The sequence below is a fragment of the Scyliorhinus torazame genome, chromosome 1 (assembly GCF_047496885.1).
Source record: "Scyliorhinus torazame isolate Kashiwa2021f chromosome 1, sScyTor2.1, whole genome shotgun sequence".
NCBI classification, from domain to species: Eukaryota; Metazoa; Chordata; class Chondrichthyes; order Carcharhiniformes; family Scyliorhinidae; genus Scyliorhinus; species Scyliorhinus torazame.
The window spans coordinates 102076411-102093745 of NC_092707.1; the positions used below are offsets into that span (position 1 = coordinate 102076411).

General features: G+C 55.1%; 1 protein-coding gene across 2 annotated transcripts; it reads right to left on the reverse strand.

The window, feature by feature from the left end:
- Window positions 1–3440: 3440 nt before the first annotated feature.
- drg1 (developmentally regulated GTP binding protein 1) lies at window positions 3441–15787 on the reverse strand. Of its 2 annotated transcripts, none has more exons than XM_072498895.1 (9): window positions 15609–15787; window positions 9611–9734; window positions 7540–7715; window positions 6935–7004; window positions 6559–6728; window positions 4774–4904; window positions 3951–4118; window positions 3739–3861; window positions 3441–3646 (listed from the first exon to the last, which is right to left on the reverse strand). In XM_072498895.1, the coding sequence occupies exons 1-9, from the start codon at window positions 15645–15647 to the stop codon at window positions 3547–3549; spliced, it is 1101 nt and encodes a 366-aa protein (XP_072354996.1). In that variant the 5' UTR covers window positions 15648–15787; the 3' UTR covers window positions 3441–3546. The 2 variants fall into 2 exon arrangements, with proteins under 2 accessions (XP_072354996.1, XP_072355007.1); XM_072498906.1 differs by having other exon boundaries at window positions 15538–15750.
- Window positions 15788–17335: the final 1548 nt, after the last annotated feature.

Below are 17335 nucleotides of genomic sequence, written 5' to 3' on the forward strand. Positions count from 1 at the left end.
CATGGCTAGCCAACTTAAGAGGGCATCACCGTTAACCCCATTCCTTTACTTCACGCCCCAAGTGTCCTGGTAAGTATTGCTGGAGACCATGTGAAAGCAGGAATCTGGGTTTGGGGATGTTGATGTCTATTGTTTCAACTACGCCCAACAATCCTGGATGAAATTAGCCAACCTTGAGTCACAATGATCTTTGAGACCATTTTTTTCTGTGGTCAGTTCCACAACCCTGAGTGAAGTACCTCTTTGAATAAGGTTTTTGACTCTACGGTTGGACTATGTAGAGCATTTATCTATTCCTCTTGTCTCCATACTGAATTTGCCTTTAGTGCTATCTTTTTCTCCACAGTTTAGCTAGTTTATAATCTTTATTGTTACAAGTAGGCTTACATTAACACTGCAATTAAGTTCCTGTGAAAATCCCTTAGTCGCCACACTCCAGCACCTGTTCAGGTACAGGGAGAATTCAGAATGTCCAATTCACCTAACGAGTGCATCTTTTGGGATTTGCTGGACCCATCCGGAGGAAACACACAGACACTGGGAGAATGTGCAGACTCCACACAGACAGTGACCCAAGCTGGGAATTTAACCCAGGTGCCTGGTGCTGTGAAGCAACAGTGCTAACCACTGGACTACTGTGCTGCCCATCTGTGCGCCATGTCAACTGTTTTTATAACCTACAGAATTTTGGAAGATGGCCACCAATACCTACATCTCTAGCATTCTCATGATGTAGATCGAAGTCTGGGGATTTACCAAAATTCAGTCCCATTCATTTCCAGTACTTTTTTTTTTTTCAGGTCCACATCTCATTAGGCCTTTGGTTCTCTAGTACCTGTTTTCTTTTTGCATCTTTGTCCATGAAGACCGACCCTGTATTTATTTTGTTTCTCTGTCTGTAATGGCCCCAACCTTGTCTTTGCTGATTGGTTCATTTTTACATACCTATTGAAGTCCATTTGTGTTTCTCATTAAGTTTTCCATCAGCTTCTTGTTCCTCCATTGAATTCTAAAATGCCCCAATCCTCAGGCTACTTTATCTGGCAACTTTACAAGCTTCTTCCGTTGATCCCTACAATCTTGAACTTGCTAGCCATGGTTGGATTATTTGTGCCTCAAAGGACCATGTTGTAAACTATGTATAGCCATTGCTGGTCTAAGTCATACCTTTTTTAAATATAGTTTCTCTATCTGCCACAGCCAACCTGCCCCTCAAGCCTAGTTTCCTTTGTTTAGATTAAGATTGTTTCAGATTGAAATAGCAACTCTTCCCCCAAAGGTTCCTTTGATTTTTTTTTTTTTGTTGTAAATTTAAGAGTACCCAATTTTTTTCAAATTAGTGTGGCCAATCCACCTCATCCGCACATCTCTGGGTTGTGGGGGTGAAACCCATGCAGACATGGAGAATGTGCAAATTCCACACACTGGGCCGGGATCGAACCAAGGTCCTGTGCTGTAGGCAGCAGTGCTAACCACTGCACCGCCCTGGCCCTCATTGCAAAATAAATCTAAAATGCATGTTTTCTAGTTTGTTCTTCAACAGACTATTGTAGAAAACCTTCTTGCATTCCAGCAATTTATCGTCTATTAGTGCAAATTAGATTATCCTAGTCTATGCAGGTTAATATTTCACATGATTACACCTGTTACAAACACCTTTTACTATGATGTTTCAGTGGTCAATAAATAACATCCACAAATGGTTATTGCCCCAAACTGTTCAACTGGATTGTCTTTGCCTACCTATCCTTCCTAACCTAAATGTCAAATCTATATTCAGTTCTTGACCCTGGTCACACCTCTAATAGTATAGTATGTAAATCCTACCTGCTTTCTTCCATTTGTGCTGTCAAATTTACTTTGTTGTGAATGCTGCATGCATTGTGTTTGCCAGCTTTGTTTCAGTTCTCATTCCAATTCTCTCCAAGGTTCTCATCCCTCTACCAACCTAGATTAAACCTCACCAGCAAAGTCTCATCTACCCTATAAATCTTTTTTCTATTGTCACAAGTGGGTTTACATTAACACTCCAATGAAGTTGTGAAAATCCCCTAGTCACCACACTTCAGTGCCTGTTCAGGTACACGGAGGGAGAATTTAGAATATCCAATCCACCTAACAAGCTTGTCTTTTGGGGCTTGAGGAAACCGGAGCACCCGGAGGAAACCCACGCGGACACTGAGAACGTGCAGACTTCACACTAACTCAAGCAGGAATCAAACCTAGGACCCTGATGCTGTGAAGCAACAGTGCTAACCATTGTGCTACCCTACAACCAGTGCCACAAGACATCTAAAGCCCTCTCCTGCACCATCTCTTAGCCACTCATTCATTTGCTGTATCCTAGGTTTACACTGTGCTATATTCTAATATTGCCTTTTGAAGATCTGCTTTTTAATCTTTGATACGGATGTCGGCCATGGGCTCTGTGTTGCCTCGTCTATTCCCCTATCACTATTGTTCTTCCCCTCCGGTGCAGCTGAGCCACAGACTTGCCTCAGGCTGTACTGATGAACCATCTGCACTCTTGACTCCTGTATTTCCTGTCTAATCCTCAGATGGTCTGGCAGTCACCTATTCCACCTCTGCCTTCACTCAACCCGTGCTGTTATTCCATATCCTGTTCATGTAATTTTCAGCCCGAGTTCTAAACAAAGCAAGGATTATAAACTAGTGACCAATGTGATTTTCTTTTTCTGCAGGTCGTTTTAGTGTTACTCCAGTAACACCCCCCCCCCCCCCCCCCCCCCCCCAAAAAATAGGTTGGGAGTGGTTCCTCTGCACTGATGCTCATTTCTATGCTTCCTGTACATGAGGTTTAACAGCATTTAATTTCAACGTGCTCAATTCTCAGCTCCACTAAATCTTCTATTTTATTAACCAAGGCCATTCAAGGCCCTGTGAATGGTTTTTCCTAGCTTATTGTCACTGAAGTAAGAATTACTACATTGAGGTTTTCAACAGCCTGTGCAGGTAGTCTCCATTCTTGGACATGTTTACTATTAGAAATGCACTCCCAGCCACAAGCACATTTGAGGAGGGGAAGAGGCTGTTTGATTTTTCTTTCCCCTATAGGAGTATTGGAGTTTCTGAACAGGATAGCTCAAACCTTGGGGAACCATTTGCAAGGTTAGATACATACATAGAAGATGGGCCAACCAAAAATGAATCCTATTTACAGGTGAAGTAACCAGGCTTTGCAATTTAGACACTTGTGCTATCTGGGAAGGTGAAATAAAACAATTCAGGATCTCAATTTCTCCACAAAACAGCTGTTTGAGATTAGCTTGACTGAATGAAGCCACAAATGTTATTGCTGCAAAACTGTCAATGGCACAATTATGTCTCAGGATATTTTATTAGCTATGTTATACCACAATGTCTTTACTTCCTTTTGCACCCAGTGTGGATGAAACAATGTCTGCAGTTTAATCAAGAGGTTCTCATTCAAACACTTGCAAGTTTATTATGCATGGTAGTGTGGAGATTGGTACCAACAGGGATACAGGAGAAAGCAGCTTCAATCAATGATGGGCATGTCCAATTTTACTTTTTGACTATCTGAATTACATCTTCATCTTCCATCACATGGTCCTTGCCAACTTTCTGTGGGTTGTATTTCACAGAAGAACCCCATACCAAAGCACTGGGGGGGGAAAAAAACAGTTGTTACTCACTGCATCCACTTTTTGAGCCTTGTCTTATCACTTTGCGGGGAGGGGCAGGAGCAAAACTTACTATTTGAACTCTTTAATTAGGTTTTTGTGAATTTTCATGCAGAAATCCTCGACTGCAGTTTTTCGATGTGGTAACACAACTGGGGACGTGTAGTCAGGTAACTGTCCCTTGGGTTTGGTATAACTACAACAAAAAGTTCAGACCATTTAGCCAAAGACTCCCAACAAAACGAGCACGTATTGAGTTACCATCCCCACTTCGCTGATACCTACATCCGTACAAGTTGTAAGTAATCCCATAATCTTTCCAGTAAATCATCAAAGTTCCAGCGATGATGTGCAGAGATTGGCACACAGTGTGGTATTTTGTAAATGACATCCAGTTCCTCCAATGATATCTGATCAATTTTGTTTAGAACATAAAGACAAGGGATGTACACCCTACAACACATTAAACAAGACAGCAAGTCAGTATGCTACCCAAACTGAACTGTGAAAGGCTGGAAATAAACTTTTATGCAATAGGCCAAATTCTCTTTCCTTTTCCACCCAACCCACCGTGATTTTTTTTTTTGGGGGGGGGACAGTGGAGGCAGCTCACCATTGGCTACAGGCAGAATCTTAGTCCTGATGTCAACATGCATTTTGAGTGACTTGTCCACTCCACAGTGAGGGGTCACCTTCAGCAGAACCCGACAATCCTGCCCAATGTCTCAATCAATAGAAGTGCAGGAAAGTATTGCAATCTTGTTGGTCTTGGGCTCATTGTAATTTCAAATTTTAAACTCTTTAGAAATTTTACTTGACAAAAATAGTTAAAAATCAAGAGTATCAACATTCCTATTATTGAGGCAATGGAGCATCAGAAATTGAGCTTAGGAGTCCATATATTTTTCACAAAAGATGTAGAACATACAGATTACTTAAAATAACCTACATTCACACACATCTCAGCTATTTCCATTACAAATTCCTACTTCCACATTTGTTACAAACTGCAGAACACAATCAATTTCCAAAAAGAGATGATACCTAATTAGATTGAGGCTGAATAATTTGCAAGGCGGTATCTGATAAGACACCAAAGAGCACTTACCGATTACCCTCAACCACGTCAATTAGGTCATCTGCTGTTGAATCGCTGCGTAATGTGATGTCCGCATTGTGGATTTTGTATTCAGCAAGGATACTTTTAACAGTTTCCATGTCCAATTCACTCTGCACGCACTATCAAGGGGGAAGAGGGATCAAACAGGCTAGCTCCAGTGGCGCAATCAGTTAGCGCAATCATCAAGATTGCATCGAAGGAAATTCAAAACATTCCGCGATATACACAACTCTTTAGAGCACCCAATTTTTTTTATCCAACCAAGGGGCAATTTAGCATGGCCATTCTACTGACCCTCTACATCTTTTTGGGTTGTGGGGGTGAGACACATACACACACGGGGAGAATGTGCAAACTCCTCTCGGACAGTGACCCGGGGCCACAGTCGAACCCGGATCCTCGGCACCATGAGGCAGCAGTGCTAATCACTGACACCATTCTGCCTTATACACACAACTCTAAATACAACTGGAGATTAGGCATAGTTTTGCCAAGTGATAATTAAATCGATCAATCAATTTGCATGACCAGTACAGAAGCAATTTGCCCTACAGATTCACAGGGTCACTGCATCCTCCAGGTTTGCTATTTTAGGCTCTCTTTATAATTATTACCACAAATTATCCTTCAGTATTTGCACTGTCCGTGTGGAGTTTGCACATTCTCCCCGTGTTCGCCTGGGTTTTGCCCCCACAACCCAAAGATGTGACGGGTAGGTGGATTGGCCATGCTACATTGCCCCTTAATTGGAAAAAATTAATTAGGTACTCTAAAATTTTTTTTTTTTTTTTTTTTTATAAAGTATTTGGGCAGTGCAACCTTAGTAAAAAAAAAAAAAAAAATCCACTTTGTCACTATCACATTCAAACTATTTTGAGCACACTCTACAAGAACATGGCCTAGAACTTATTTCCAAGCAAAAGCATAGACCCTGATGAGATTGGTTCCAAACCAGTGAAAGCACAGGTACAAAACGTAACCAAAAATGCTAATAGAATGTTGGTTTTTATCTCAATATGAAGTTGGATTACAAGGCAAGGATGTTATGCTTAAATTGAACCTTGGATCCCATTTTCACTCCGATTTGGGCTCTCTACCTCATGAAGGACAGTTTGGCCTTGAAATGGATGCTACGCAGATTCATGTACTAAAAGAGCTAGGTGATGTGGTGAGGTTGAATAAACTTGTTTTGTATTCTCTCGAATTTCAAAGATAGAGAAATAATCAAATTGAAATATTTAAAGTAAGATAATTTGTTCAGGTTGATTGAAAGAAACACTCAGAATACCTTTTCCTGAAAGGTCATCGACCTGAAATGTTAACTCTCCACCGATACTGCCAGACTTTCTCTCTCTGTCAGATTTACAGCATTTGCAGTATTAAAAGAGGGGAGTTACATCTAGATTATGGACTAATCCTTAAATTGAACATTCATCGGGTTCATTAGATATTAGAAATAGTTGTGTAAAAATCCTCAGATGCCATTTTCACCTATCCGTCTTCAATTTAATGCGTTTTGAAAGAGCAAAGAAACTTTGAATGAACTCTCAAAAGTGTTCACATGCAAAAAGCACACCACATAATTTAAAGGACAATTTTGTTTTAAGTCATACAACACAACCCAAGTCTACAGTGCACACACACCATCACGAAGCAACTGCTTCAGTTGATTTCCAATGAGGTAACTAACACCAGCACTGATCAAACCAGTTCACAGCTTAGTGAATTCGGATTTGATTTTAACTGTCACCCACTTAAATTCTTCTCACTCACTGTTGATGTCAGGTTAATGCCTCCTTTGTCCTTCTTCCTGAACCCAATGTTGGGTGGCTGCTTGTTAAGCCGGATTCCAAACCCTTCCACCTCGTTCTCAATTATCTTCTTGTGTGCCAACGGTTTCAGCACATCCAGTACAATCAGGATTAGGTTGCAAGTTCGAGCCACTGAAAGACATGAGCGATGCAATGATTGAGTCAAGTGGATCAACTGATGCTCCTAAAAAAAGGCAGATATTTACCTATACCTTTCCACCCAGAATCACTAGTACTTCATTCTGCACAGGTACAGAGAGTAAAATACAATACAGCCCTTTACTCAAAATAATTCTATTTCATTTTTAATTGTACACCAGTTGAAGTGTACAACTTACCAGCAATAACTTGTCGCCCTCGGCCTTTACCGTCTTTGGCTCCCTCAATGATACCAGGAAGATCTAGCAGCTGGACAGGACACACAAACATTTAAACAGTAAGTGGCCAAACAAGTGAATTAAACATTACTCAAATTAAACATTTTCAAATTCCACCTGAACACAGCATTTCAAAACCACATTCAACCTGCCTTTTGAGGTGAGAGGAGTGAGCGGGGGAGGGAGCACATGACTGGGGTAACATTGCACACAGGGACTGAGTGACTGACTGTGGGAGTGTGCGCCAACACGCCCTCCCCTCCCCCGCCCCTGCACTAAATTAAAACATTTTTTTAAACAGTATGGAGTCATAACCTGCGGCTCAGGAGGCCATTTTACTGAAGCCAGTGGCATTAACTTAATAGTAGATGCTTTGACGCTTGCTGTTGGTTGCAGTGAATGGAGACTCCCGCACATCGTGAGTTAAATCCCCTACTTTGCTTACAATGTCAAGCTCATACTATGAGAGTAGAGCTAGTCAGTCTAAGGAAAAGCAAGAGACATTTTTATCTAACTGCGCACACCCTAGCTCCGCCTGTAGTGATTGAGTGTATTTCCATTTATACCTGTATCTTGGCTCCTTTATAGCGAATCACACCTGGTACTGTGGTCAAGGTGGTAAACTCGTAGGCTGCAACCTCAGAGTATACTCCAGCCAGGTTACTCAGTAATGTCGATTTTCCAACAGAAGGGAAGCCCACAAACCCAATCCGGGCATCCCCAGTCTTTGCAACGTCAAATCCTAATAACAATGGGAATAAAAAATAAATTTGCATCATGGCAATGGTTCAGCAAACATAACAGCAGAATAAAAGAAATACTTTGTGAACAATGTGAAGACATTTAAGGGTTTAATCTTTAGAAATTTCATATCAATATCCAAATATCTTTGCATGTTTCCTAAATCTGAAAATCAGAACACCCCTTGTTGTAAGGGCCCTTCCAATTGATTCCTTCATTTTCCAATTTATTTTGTCATTATCGTTTTTGGTCCATGTATCTTTAATGGAGACGTACCTTTTAAGGTTTTTTTTTTTAAATTTAGAGTACCCAATTATATTTTTCCAATTAAGTGGCAATTTAGCATGGCCAATCCACCTAACCTGCACATCTTTTGAGTTGTGGGGGTGAAACCCACGCAGACACGGGGAGAATGTGCAAACTCCACACGGACAGTGACCCAGGGCCAGGATCGAACCTGGGTCCTCAGTGCCGTAGGCAGCAGTGCCACCATGCCGCCCCTACATACCTTTTCGTTGATCAGAGGAAGTAAGGAACTAAAATGTTTCAAAATAGTACACTGCGATGGAGTTTTAGCTTTTGAACAAACTTATGCCACCTGAGAGATTGATTGGGCAGTATTCTGCCTGGCAACAGACAGTGATTGGGTTCTGCTGGGTGGGGTTTTCAGAGGACCCAGCAGAAAGCTTATGGACTGCGAAAGGGGAGGCTGTGTTCTCTTTTTCTCTCAAATGTTGGCTGCTTGCTGTTGCTGTGAGTGCGGGAAGCCACTGGACTCTCAAGGTGGAAGCAGCTCTCTCTCTGCTGCCTGTCGAAAGGCAAAATCTTTTTTTTTTTTTTTTTAATTCGTTCTTGGGATGTGGTAGTCGCTGGCTGGGCTAGCATTTGTTACCCATCCCTAATTGCCTTGAACTGAGTGGATTGCGAGGCCATTTCAGAGTAGGGCAGTTAAGAGTCCACTGCATCGCTGTGCGAGTCTGAAGTCACATGTAGGCCAGGCTGGAGAAGATCGGCAGATTTCCTTCCCTGAAGGAAATTAGTCCTTCACGACAATCAGCAATGGTTTTATGGTCATCACTAGACTTTAGTTCTAGATTTTTTTTAAATTCAAATTTTACCATCTGCCATGATTTGGGATTTGAACCCAGGACCCCAGAGCATTACCCTGGGTCTCTGGATTACTGGGCCATTACAGACCGAAGACAAAGATATCACCCAACTGTAGGTCGAGACTGAAGAAAGAATTTAATTGGAAGACATGCATCTGAAACAAAAACTCTTAATCTTTTACTATTAGTATTATTTTTACACCCCTCTGTGTTTGTTTGTCGAGTGTGTGTGTATCAGGTAGCACAGTGTTTGCACTGTGGCTTCACAGCGCCAGGGACTCATGTTCGATTCCCGGCTTCGGTCACTGTTTATGCGGAGTCCGCACATTCTCCCTGGGTCTGCGTGGGATTCCTCCGGGTGCTGCAGTTTCCTCTCAGAAGTCCCGAAAGACATGCTTGTTAGTTGAATTGGACATTCTGAATTCTCCCTCTGTTGTACCCGAACAGGTGCCGGAATGTGGCGACTAGGGGCTTTTCACAGTAACTTCATTGCAGTGTTAATGTAAGCCTACTTTTGACACTAATAAAGATTATATAAAAAAGGGGGTTTAGAAAATAGATAGTTAACCAGTTGTATTTGTTGCCTATTTAATTATAGTTACTGTTAATAATAAAAAATGCTTTGTGTTTAAATTTACAAATCAAGTGACTGTAGTTATTGGGCATTTAAAGTTAATTTCAACTATGTTGTGACTTCGGGTCAAGTAGGGCTGGCACTAGTCCAGGTAGTCGAACATTGTAAATCCATTGCTTCTCAAACCTTTCCACATAAACCAAGACACTGTACCTTCACCAGGTCCTCCTCCACCTCCACCCTTAGGAGTGATAAGTTCTCGCCGTAGTTTGGCCAGGCGGGCTTTCAGAAGCCCCAAATGGTGAGCTGTTGCTTTGTTCTTCTGAGTTCGGGCCATCTGACGAAGAGACCAAGACAGAGATTTAGCAGGGTTCGTGGGGGGATGGCGGAGAGGGGGCTGGGGTCGGGAAAGGTGACAGATAGTGAGCTGAGGTCCGGGGGGGGGGAAAGAGGAGAGTTGGCTGGGGTCGGGGAGAGGTGGGTGGGGGGGGGGCGCGCGCAGGGGGTCGGGAGTGGGTGGGGGGGGGGGGAGTGGGCAGGGGGAGTGGGCGGGGAGTGGGCGGGGAGTGGGGGGGGGGGGGAGTGGGGGGGGAGTGGGCGGGAGTGGGGGGGGAGTGGGCGGGAGTGGGGGGGGAGTGGGCGGGAGTGGGGGGGGAGTGGGGGGGGAGTGGGCGGGAGTGGGGGGGGTGTGGGCGGGAGTGGGGGGGGTGTGGGCGGGAGGCGGGCGGGAGTGGGGGGGGAGCGGGCGGGAGTGGGGGGGGAGCGGGCGGGAGTGGGGGGGGTGTGGGCGGGAGTCGGGGGGGAGCGGGCGGGAGTCGGGGGGGAGCGGGCGGGAGTCGGGGGGGAGCGGGCGGGAGTCGGGGGGAGCGGGCGGGAGTCGGGGGGAGCGGGCGGGAGTCGGGGGGAGCGGGCGGGAGTCGGGGGGAGCGGGCGGGAGTCGGGGGGGGAGCGGGCGGGAGTCGGGGGGGGAGCGGGCGGGAGTCGGGGGGGGGAGCGGGCGGGAGTCGGGGGGGGGAGCGGGCGGGAGTCGGGGGGGAGCGGGCGGGAGTCGGGGGGGAGCGGGCGGGAGTGGGGGGGAGCGGGCGGGAGTGGGGGGGAGCGGGCGGGAGTGGGGGGGAGCGGGCGGGAGTGGGGGGGAGCGGGCAGGAGTGGGGGGGAGCGGGCAGGAGTGGGGGGGAGCGGGCAGGAGTGGGGGGGAGCGGGCAGGAGTGGGGGGGAGCGGGCAGGAGTGGGGGGGAGCGGGCAGGAGTGGGGGGGAGCGGGCAGGAGTGGGGGGGAGCGGGCAGGAGTGGGGGGGAGCGGGCAGGAGTGGGGGGGAGCGGGCAGGAGTGGGGGGGAGCGGGCAGGAGTGGGGGGGAGCGGGCAGGAGTGGGGGGGAGCGGGCAGGAGTGGGGGGGAGCGGGCAGGAGTGGGGGGGAGCGGGCAGGAGTGGGGGGGAGCGGGCAGGAGTGGGGGGGAGCGGGCAGGAGTGGGGGGGAGCGGGCAGGAGTGGGGGGGAGCGGGCAGGAGTGGGGGGGAGCGGGCAGGAGTGGGGGGGAGCGGGCAGGAGTGGGGGGGAGCGGGCAGGAGTGGGGGGGAGCGGGCAGGAGTGGGGGGGAGCGGGCAGGAGTGGGGGGGAGCGGGCAGGAGTGGGGGGGAGCGGGCAGGAGTGGGGGGGAGCGGGCAGGAGTGGGGGGGAGCGGGCAGGAGTGGGGGGGAGCGGGCAGGAGTGGGGGGGAGCGGGCAGGAGTGGGGGGGAGCGGGCAGGAGTGGGGGGGAGCGGGCAGGAGTGGGGGGGAGCGGGCAGGAGTGGGGGGGAGCGGGCAGGAGTGGGGGGGAGCGGGCAGGAGTGGGGGGGAGCGGGCAGGAGTGGGGGGGAGCGGGCAGGAGTGGGGGGGAGCGGGCAGGAGTGGGGGGGAGCGGGCAGGAGTGGGGGGGAGCGGGCAGGAGTGGGGGGGAGCGGGCAGGAGTGGGGGGGAGCGGGCAGGAGTGGGGGGGAGCGGGCAGGAGTGGGGGGGAGCGGGCAGGAGTGGGGGGGAGCGGGCAGGAGTGGGGGGGAGCGGGCGGGAGTGGGGGGCGAGCGGGCGGGAGTGGGGGGCGAGCGGGCGGGAGTCGGGGGGAGCGGGCGGGAGTCGGGGGGAGCGGGCGGGAGTCGGGGGGAGCGGGCAGGAGTCGGGGGGAGCGGGCAGGAGTCGGGGGGAGCGGGCAGGAGTCGGGGGGAGCGGGCAGGAGTGGGCAGGAGTGGGGGGGGGTGTGGGCGGGAGTGGGGGGGGTGTGGGCGGGAGTGGGGGGCGAGCGGGCGGGAGTCGGGGGGAGCGGGCGGGAGTCGGGGGGAGCGGGCGGGAGTCGGGGGGAGCGGGCGGGAGTCGGGGGGAGCGGGCAGGAGTCGGGGGGAGCGGGCAGGAGTCGGGGGGAGCGGGCAGGAGTCGGGGGGAGCGGGCAGGAGTCGGGGGGAGCGGGCAGGAGTGGGCAGGAGTGGGGGGGGTGTGGGCGGGAGTGGGGGGGGTGTGGGCGGGAGTGGGGGGGGGTGTGGGCGGGAGTGGGGGGGGAGCGGGCGGGAGTCGGGGGGGAGCGGGCGGGAGTCGGGGGGGAGCGGGCAGGAGTGGGGGGGAGCGGGCAGGAGTGGGGGGGAGCGGGCAGGAGTGGGGGGAGCGGGCAGGAGTGGGGGGGAGCGGGCAGGTGTGGGGGGGAGCGGGCAGGAGTGGGGGGGAGCGGGCAGGAGTGGGGGGGAGCGGGCAGGAGTGGGGGGGAGCGGGCAGGAGTGGGGGGGAGCGGGCAGGAGTGGGGGGGAGCGGGCAGGAGTGGGGGGGGAGCGGGCAGGAGTGGGGGGGAGCGGGCAGGAGTGGGGGGGAGCGGGCAGGAGTGGGGGGGAGCGGGCAGGAGTGGGGGGGAGCGGGCAGGAGTGGGGGGGAGCGGGCAGGAGTGGGGGGGAGCGGGCAGGAGTGGGGGGGAGCGGGCAGGAGTGGGGGGGAGCGGGCAGGAGTGGGGGGGAGCGGGCAGGAGTGGGGGGGAGCGGGCAGGAGTGGGGGGGAGCGGGCAGGAGTGGGGGGGAGCGGGCAGGAGTGGGGGGGAGCGGGCAGGAGTGGGGGGGAGCGGGCAGGAGTGGGGGGGAGCGGGCAGGAGTGGGGGGGAGCGGGCAGGAGTGGGGGGGAGCGGGCAGGAGTGGGGGGGAGCGGGCAGGAGTGGGGGGGAGCGGGCAGGAGTGGGGGGGAGCGGGCAGGAGTGGGGGGGAGCGGGCAGGAGTGGGGGGGAGCGGGCAGGAGTGGGGGGGAGCGGGCAGGAGTGGGGGGGAGCGGGCAGGAGTGGGGGGGAGCGGGCAGGAGTGGGGGGGAGCGGGCAGGAGTGGGGGGGAGCGGGCAGGAGTGGGGGGGAGCGGGCAGGAGTGGGGGGGAGCGGGCAGGAGTGGGGGGGAGCGGGCAGGAGTGGGGGGGAGCGGGCAGGAGTGGGGGGGAGCGGGCAGGAGTGGGGGGGAGCGGGCAGGAGTGGGGGGGAGCGGGCAGGAGTGGGGGGGAGCGGGCAGGAGTGGGGGGGAGCGGGCAGGAGTGGGGGGGAGCGGGCAGGAGTGGGGGGGAGCGGGCAGGAGTGGGGGGGAGCGGGCAGGAGTGGGGGGGAGTGGGCAGGAGTCGGGGGGAGTGGGCAGGAGTCGGGGGGAGTGGGCAGGAGTCGGGGGGAGTGGGCAGGAGTCGGGGGGAGTGGGCAGGAGTCGGGGGGAGTGGGCAGGAGTCGGGGGGAGTGGGCAGGAGTCGGGGGGAGTGGGCAGGAGTCGGGGGGAGTGGGCAGGAGTCGGGGGAGTGGGCAGGAGTCGGGGGAGTGGGCAGGAGTCGGGGGAGTGGGCAGGAGTCGGGGGGAGTGGGCAGGAGTCGGGGGGAGTGGGCAGGAGTCGGGGGGAGTGGGCAGGAGTCGGGGGGAGTGGGGGGGAGTGGGCAGGAGTGGGGGAGGGGGTGGGGAGCGGGCAGGAGTGGGGGGGAGTGGGCAGGAGTCGGGGGGAGTGGGCAGGAGTGGGGGAGGGGGTGGGGAGCGGGCAGGAGTGGGGGGGAGTGGGCAGGAGTCGGGGGGAGTGGGCAGGAGTGGGGGGGAGTGGGCGGGAGTGGGGGGGAGTGGGGGGGAGTGGGCAGGAGTGGGGGAGGGGGTGGGGAGAGGGCAGGAGTCGGGGGAGCGGGCAGGAGTCGGGGGGAGCGGGCAGGAGTCGGGGGGAGCGGGCAGGAGTCGGGGGGAGTGGGCAGGAGTCGGGGGGAGTGGGCAGGAGTCGGGGGGAGTGGGCAGGAGTCGGGGGGAGTGGGCAGGAGTCGGGGGGAGTGGGCAGGAGTCGGGGGGAGTGGGCAGGAGTCGGGGGGAGTGGGCAGGAGTCGGGGGGAGTGGGCAGGAGTCGGGGGGAGTGGGCAGGAGTCGGGGGGAGTGGGCAGGAGTCGGGGGGAGTGGGCAGGAGTCGGGGGGAGTGGGCAGGAGTCGGGGGGAGTGGGCAGGAGTCGGGGGGAGTGGGCAGGAGTGGGGGGGAGTGGGGGGGAGTGGGCGGGGGAGTGGGCGGGGGAGTGGGCGGGGGAGGGGGGAGGGGGGAGGGGGGAGGGGGCGGGGGAGGGGGGGAGGGGGTGGGGAGCGGGCAGGAGTCGGGGGGAGTGGGCAGGAGTGGGGGAGGGGGAGGGTTGGGGAGTGGGCAGGAGTCGGGGGGAGCGGGCAGGAGTCGGGGGAGCGGGCAGGAGTCGGGGGGAGCGGGCAGGAGTCGGGGGGAGCGGGCAGGAGTCGGGGGGAGCGGGCAGGAGTCGGGGGGAGCGGGCAGGAGTCGGGGGGAGCGGGCAGGAGTCGGGGGGAGCGGGCAGGAGTCGGGGGGAGCGGGCAGGAGTCGGGGGGAGCGGGCAGGAGTCGGGGGGAGCGGGCAGGAGTCGGGGGGAGCGGGCAGGAGTCGGGGGGAGCGGGCAGGAGTCGGGGGGAGTGGGCAGGAGTCGGGGGGAGTGGGCAGGAGTCGGGGGGAGTGGGCAGGAGTCGGGGGGAGTGGGCAGGAGTCGGGGGGAGTGGGCAGGAGTCGGGGGGAGTGGGCAGGAGTCGGGGGGAGTGGGCAGGAGTCGGGGGGAGTGGGCAGGAGTCGGGGGGAGTGGGCAGGAGTCGGGGGGAGCGGGCAGGAGTCGGGGGGAGCGGGCAGGAGTCGGGGGGAGCGGGCAGGAGTCGGGGGGAGCGGGCAGGAGTCGGGGGGAGCGGGCAGGAGTCGGGGGGAGCGGGCAGGAGTCGGGGGGAGCGGGCAGGAGTCGGGGGGAGCGGGCAGGAGTCGGGGGGAGCGGGCAGGAGTCGGGGGGAGCGGGCAGGAGTCGGGGGGAGCGGGCAGGAGTCGGGGGGAGCGGGCAGGAGTCGGGGGGAGCGGGCAGGAGTCGGGGGGAGCGGGCAGGAGTCGGGGGGAGCGGGCAGGAGTCGGGGGAGCGGGCAGGAGTCGGGGGGAGCGGGCAGGAGTCGGGGGGAGCGGGCAGGAGTCGGGGGGAGCGGGCAGGAGTCGGGGGGAGCGGGCAGGAGTCGGGGGGAGTGGGCAGGGGTCGGGGGAGTGGGCAGGAGGGGGGGGAGGTTTGGGGAGCGGGCAGGAGTCGGGGGGAGCGGGCAGGAGTCGGGGGGAGCGGGCAGGAGTCGGGGGGAGTGGGCAGGAGTGGGGGGGAGTGGGCAGGAGTGGGGGGGAGTGGGCAGGAGGGGGGAGGGTTGGGGAGCGGGCAGGAGTCGGGGGGAGCGGGCAGGAGTCGGGGGGAGTGGGCAGGAGTCGGGGGGAGCGGGCAGGAGTCGGGGGGAGCGGGCAGGAGTCGGGGGGAGCGGGCAGGAGTCGGGGGGAGCGGGCAGGAGTCGGGGGGAGCGGGCAGGAGTCGGGGGGAGCGGGCAGGAGTCGGGGGGAGTGGGCAGGGGTCGGGGGGAGTGGGCAGGGGTCGGGGGGAGCGGGCAGGAGTCGGGGGGAGTGGGCAGGAGGGGGGGGAGGTTTGGGGAGCGGGCAGGAGTCGGGGGGAGCGGGCAGGAGTCGGGGGGAGTGGGCAGGAGTGGGGGGGAGCGGGCAGGAGTGGGGGAGGGTTGGGGAGCGGGCAGGAGTCGGGGGGAGCGGGCAGGAGTCGGGGGGAGCGGGCAGGAGTCGGGGGGGAGTGGGCAGGAGTCGGGGGGAGCGGGCAGTGGTTGCAGGGTGGAGAGTGAACAGTCCTCCTCACCCTCTGCCTGTGTTAGGCCCGCATGTGGACAGTCCGGTCTCCTCACTGACTGACTGTCGGTCCGGTCTTACCTCGGCCTCAATCTCGGAGATTTTCTGTAGGATGCTCATGTTGGTGTCGGTGTTGCTCCGTTTCCCGGAGGCCCCGGTCCGCTAACAGGGTAAATTCTCCTGTCACAACCCAACAACCGGCCGCGCCGGTCGCCGCAAGGAAACTTCCGCGAGATCAACCGCTCAACGGGATTTGGACCCCCGCGGGGCGGGGCCTCTGCGGAGGACGGGCCTGACGACAGGGGTGGGGCCACTCGGCAGGGGCAGGACCTCAACGGGCGGGGCCACTCGGTAGGAGCATTGGGCGCGGTCTCTAGGCAAGGGCGGGGCCTCAGCGGATTGGGTCATGGGGCGTTGCCGGCTCCAGCGCACGCGCAGACCCTCACCCATCATTTAAAGGTGTTGAGATGCCGGCGTTGGACTGGGGTGAGCACAGTTCGAAGTCTTACAACACCAGGTCTAAGTCCAACAGGTTTGTTTGAAACACTAGGTTTCGGAGCGCTGTTCCTTCCTCAGGTGAATGAAGAGGTCTGTTCCAGAAACACATATATAGACAAATTCAAAGATGCCAAACAATGCTTGGAATGCGACCATTAGCAGGTGATTCAATCTTTACAGATCCAGAGATGGGGTGACCCCAGGTTAAAGAGTTGTGAATTGTCTCAAGCCAGGACAGTTGGTAGGATTTCACAGCCCAGATGGTGGGGGGTGAATGCAATGCGACATGAATCCCAGCTCCCGGTTGAGGCCGCACTCGTGTGTGTGGAACTTGGCTATAAGTTTAAAGGGGCCATTAACTGTGAAGTACGAGACCAGGGGGTTACTTAGCAAGTATGTGTTGGATGTTGCAAAAAGATTTGTTCTATTCTTTCAGATTGTGTGCGTGGTGGGCATTTCCAAAATTTGTTGCCATCCCTAATTGCCCTTGAACAGAGTGGCTGGCTGGGCCACTTCATGGAGTAATAGGGCTGGTTCCGCAGCAGTGAATGGAAGATTTGTCTGAGCACCAAATTCTCCATCCTTGCCCACCGTGTCTGTGCCGGCCATCAAACACCTATCTGCTCTAATTCCATATTTCAGCACTTTGTCTGTAGTGTATGCTGTGGCGTTTCATGTGCTCATCAAAATGTTTCTTAAATGTGAGGATTCCTGCCTCTACCACCCTTTCAGGCAGTGAGTTCCAGATTCCCACCACCCTCTGGCTGAAATAGATTGTCCTTAAATCCCCTCTAAACCTCCTGTCCCTTACCTTAAATCTATGCCCCCTGGTTTTTGACACCTCTACCAAGTGGAAAGGTATCGATAGCCCTCATAATTTTATACACTTCAATCAGATCCCTGCTCAGCCTTCTCTGCTCTAAGGAAAACAATCCCAGCCTAACCAGTCTCTCTTCATAGCTGAAATGCTTAAACCCAGGCAACATCCTGGTGAATCTCCTCTGCACCCTTTCTAGTGCAATAATTTCCTTCCAATATGTGGTTACCAGACTCTAGCTATGGCCTAACGAGCATTTTACACAGTTCCATCATAACCTCCCTGGTTTATATTCTATGCCTCAGCTAATAAAGGCAAGTATCCCATATACTTCTTAACCATCTTATCTACCTGTCCTGCTGCCTTCAGGTATCTGGACATTCACCCTAGGATCCCTCTGGTCCTCTGTACTTCCTAGCATCCGTTTGTTGTGTATTCCCTTGCCTTGTTAGTCCTCCCAAAATGCTTCACCTCACACTTTTCAGGGTTAAAT

Bases quoted from the DNA above. Each gene is read 5' to 3' on its own strand.
- drg1 (XM_072498895.1), bottom strand. From the start codon at position 15,647: ATGAGCATCCTACAGAAAATCTCCGAGATTGAGGCCGAG. The intron at 9,735-15,608 runs GTAAGACCGGAC...TCTCTTCGTCAG, and splicing joins TCTCCGAGATTGAGGCCGAG to ATGGCCCGAACTCAGAAGAA. The intron at 6,729-6,934 runs GTAAGTTGTACA...CATGTCTTTCAG, and splicing joins AGGGCGACAAGTTATTGCTG to TGGCTCGAACTTGCAACCTA.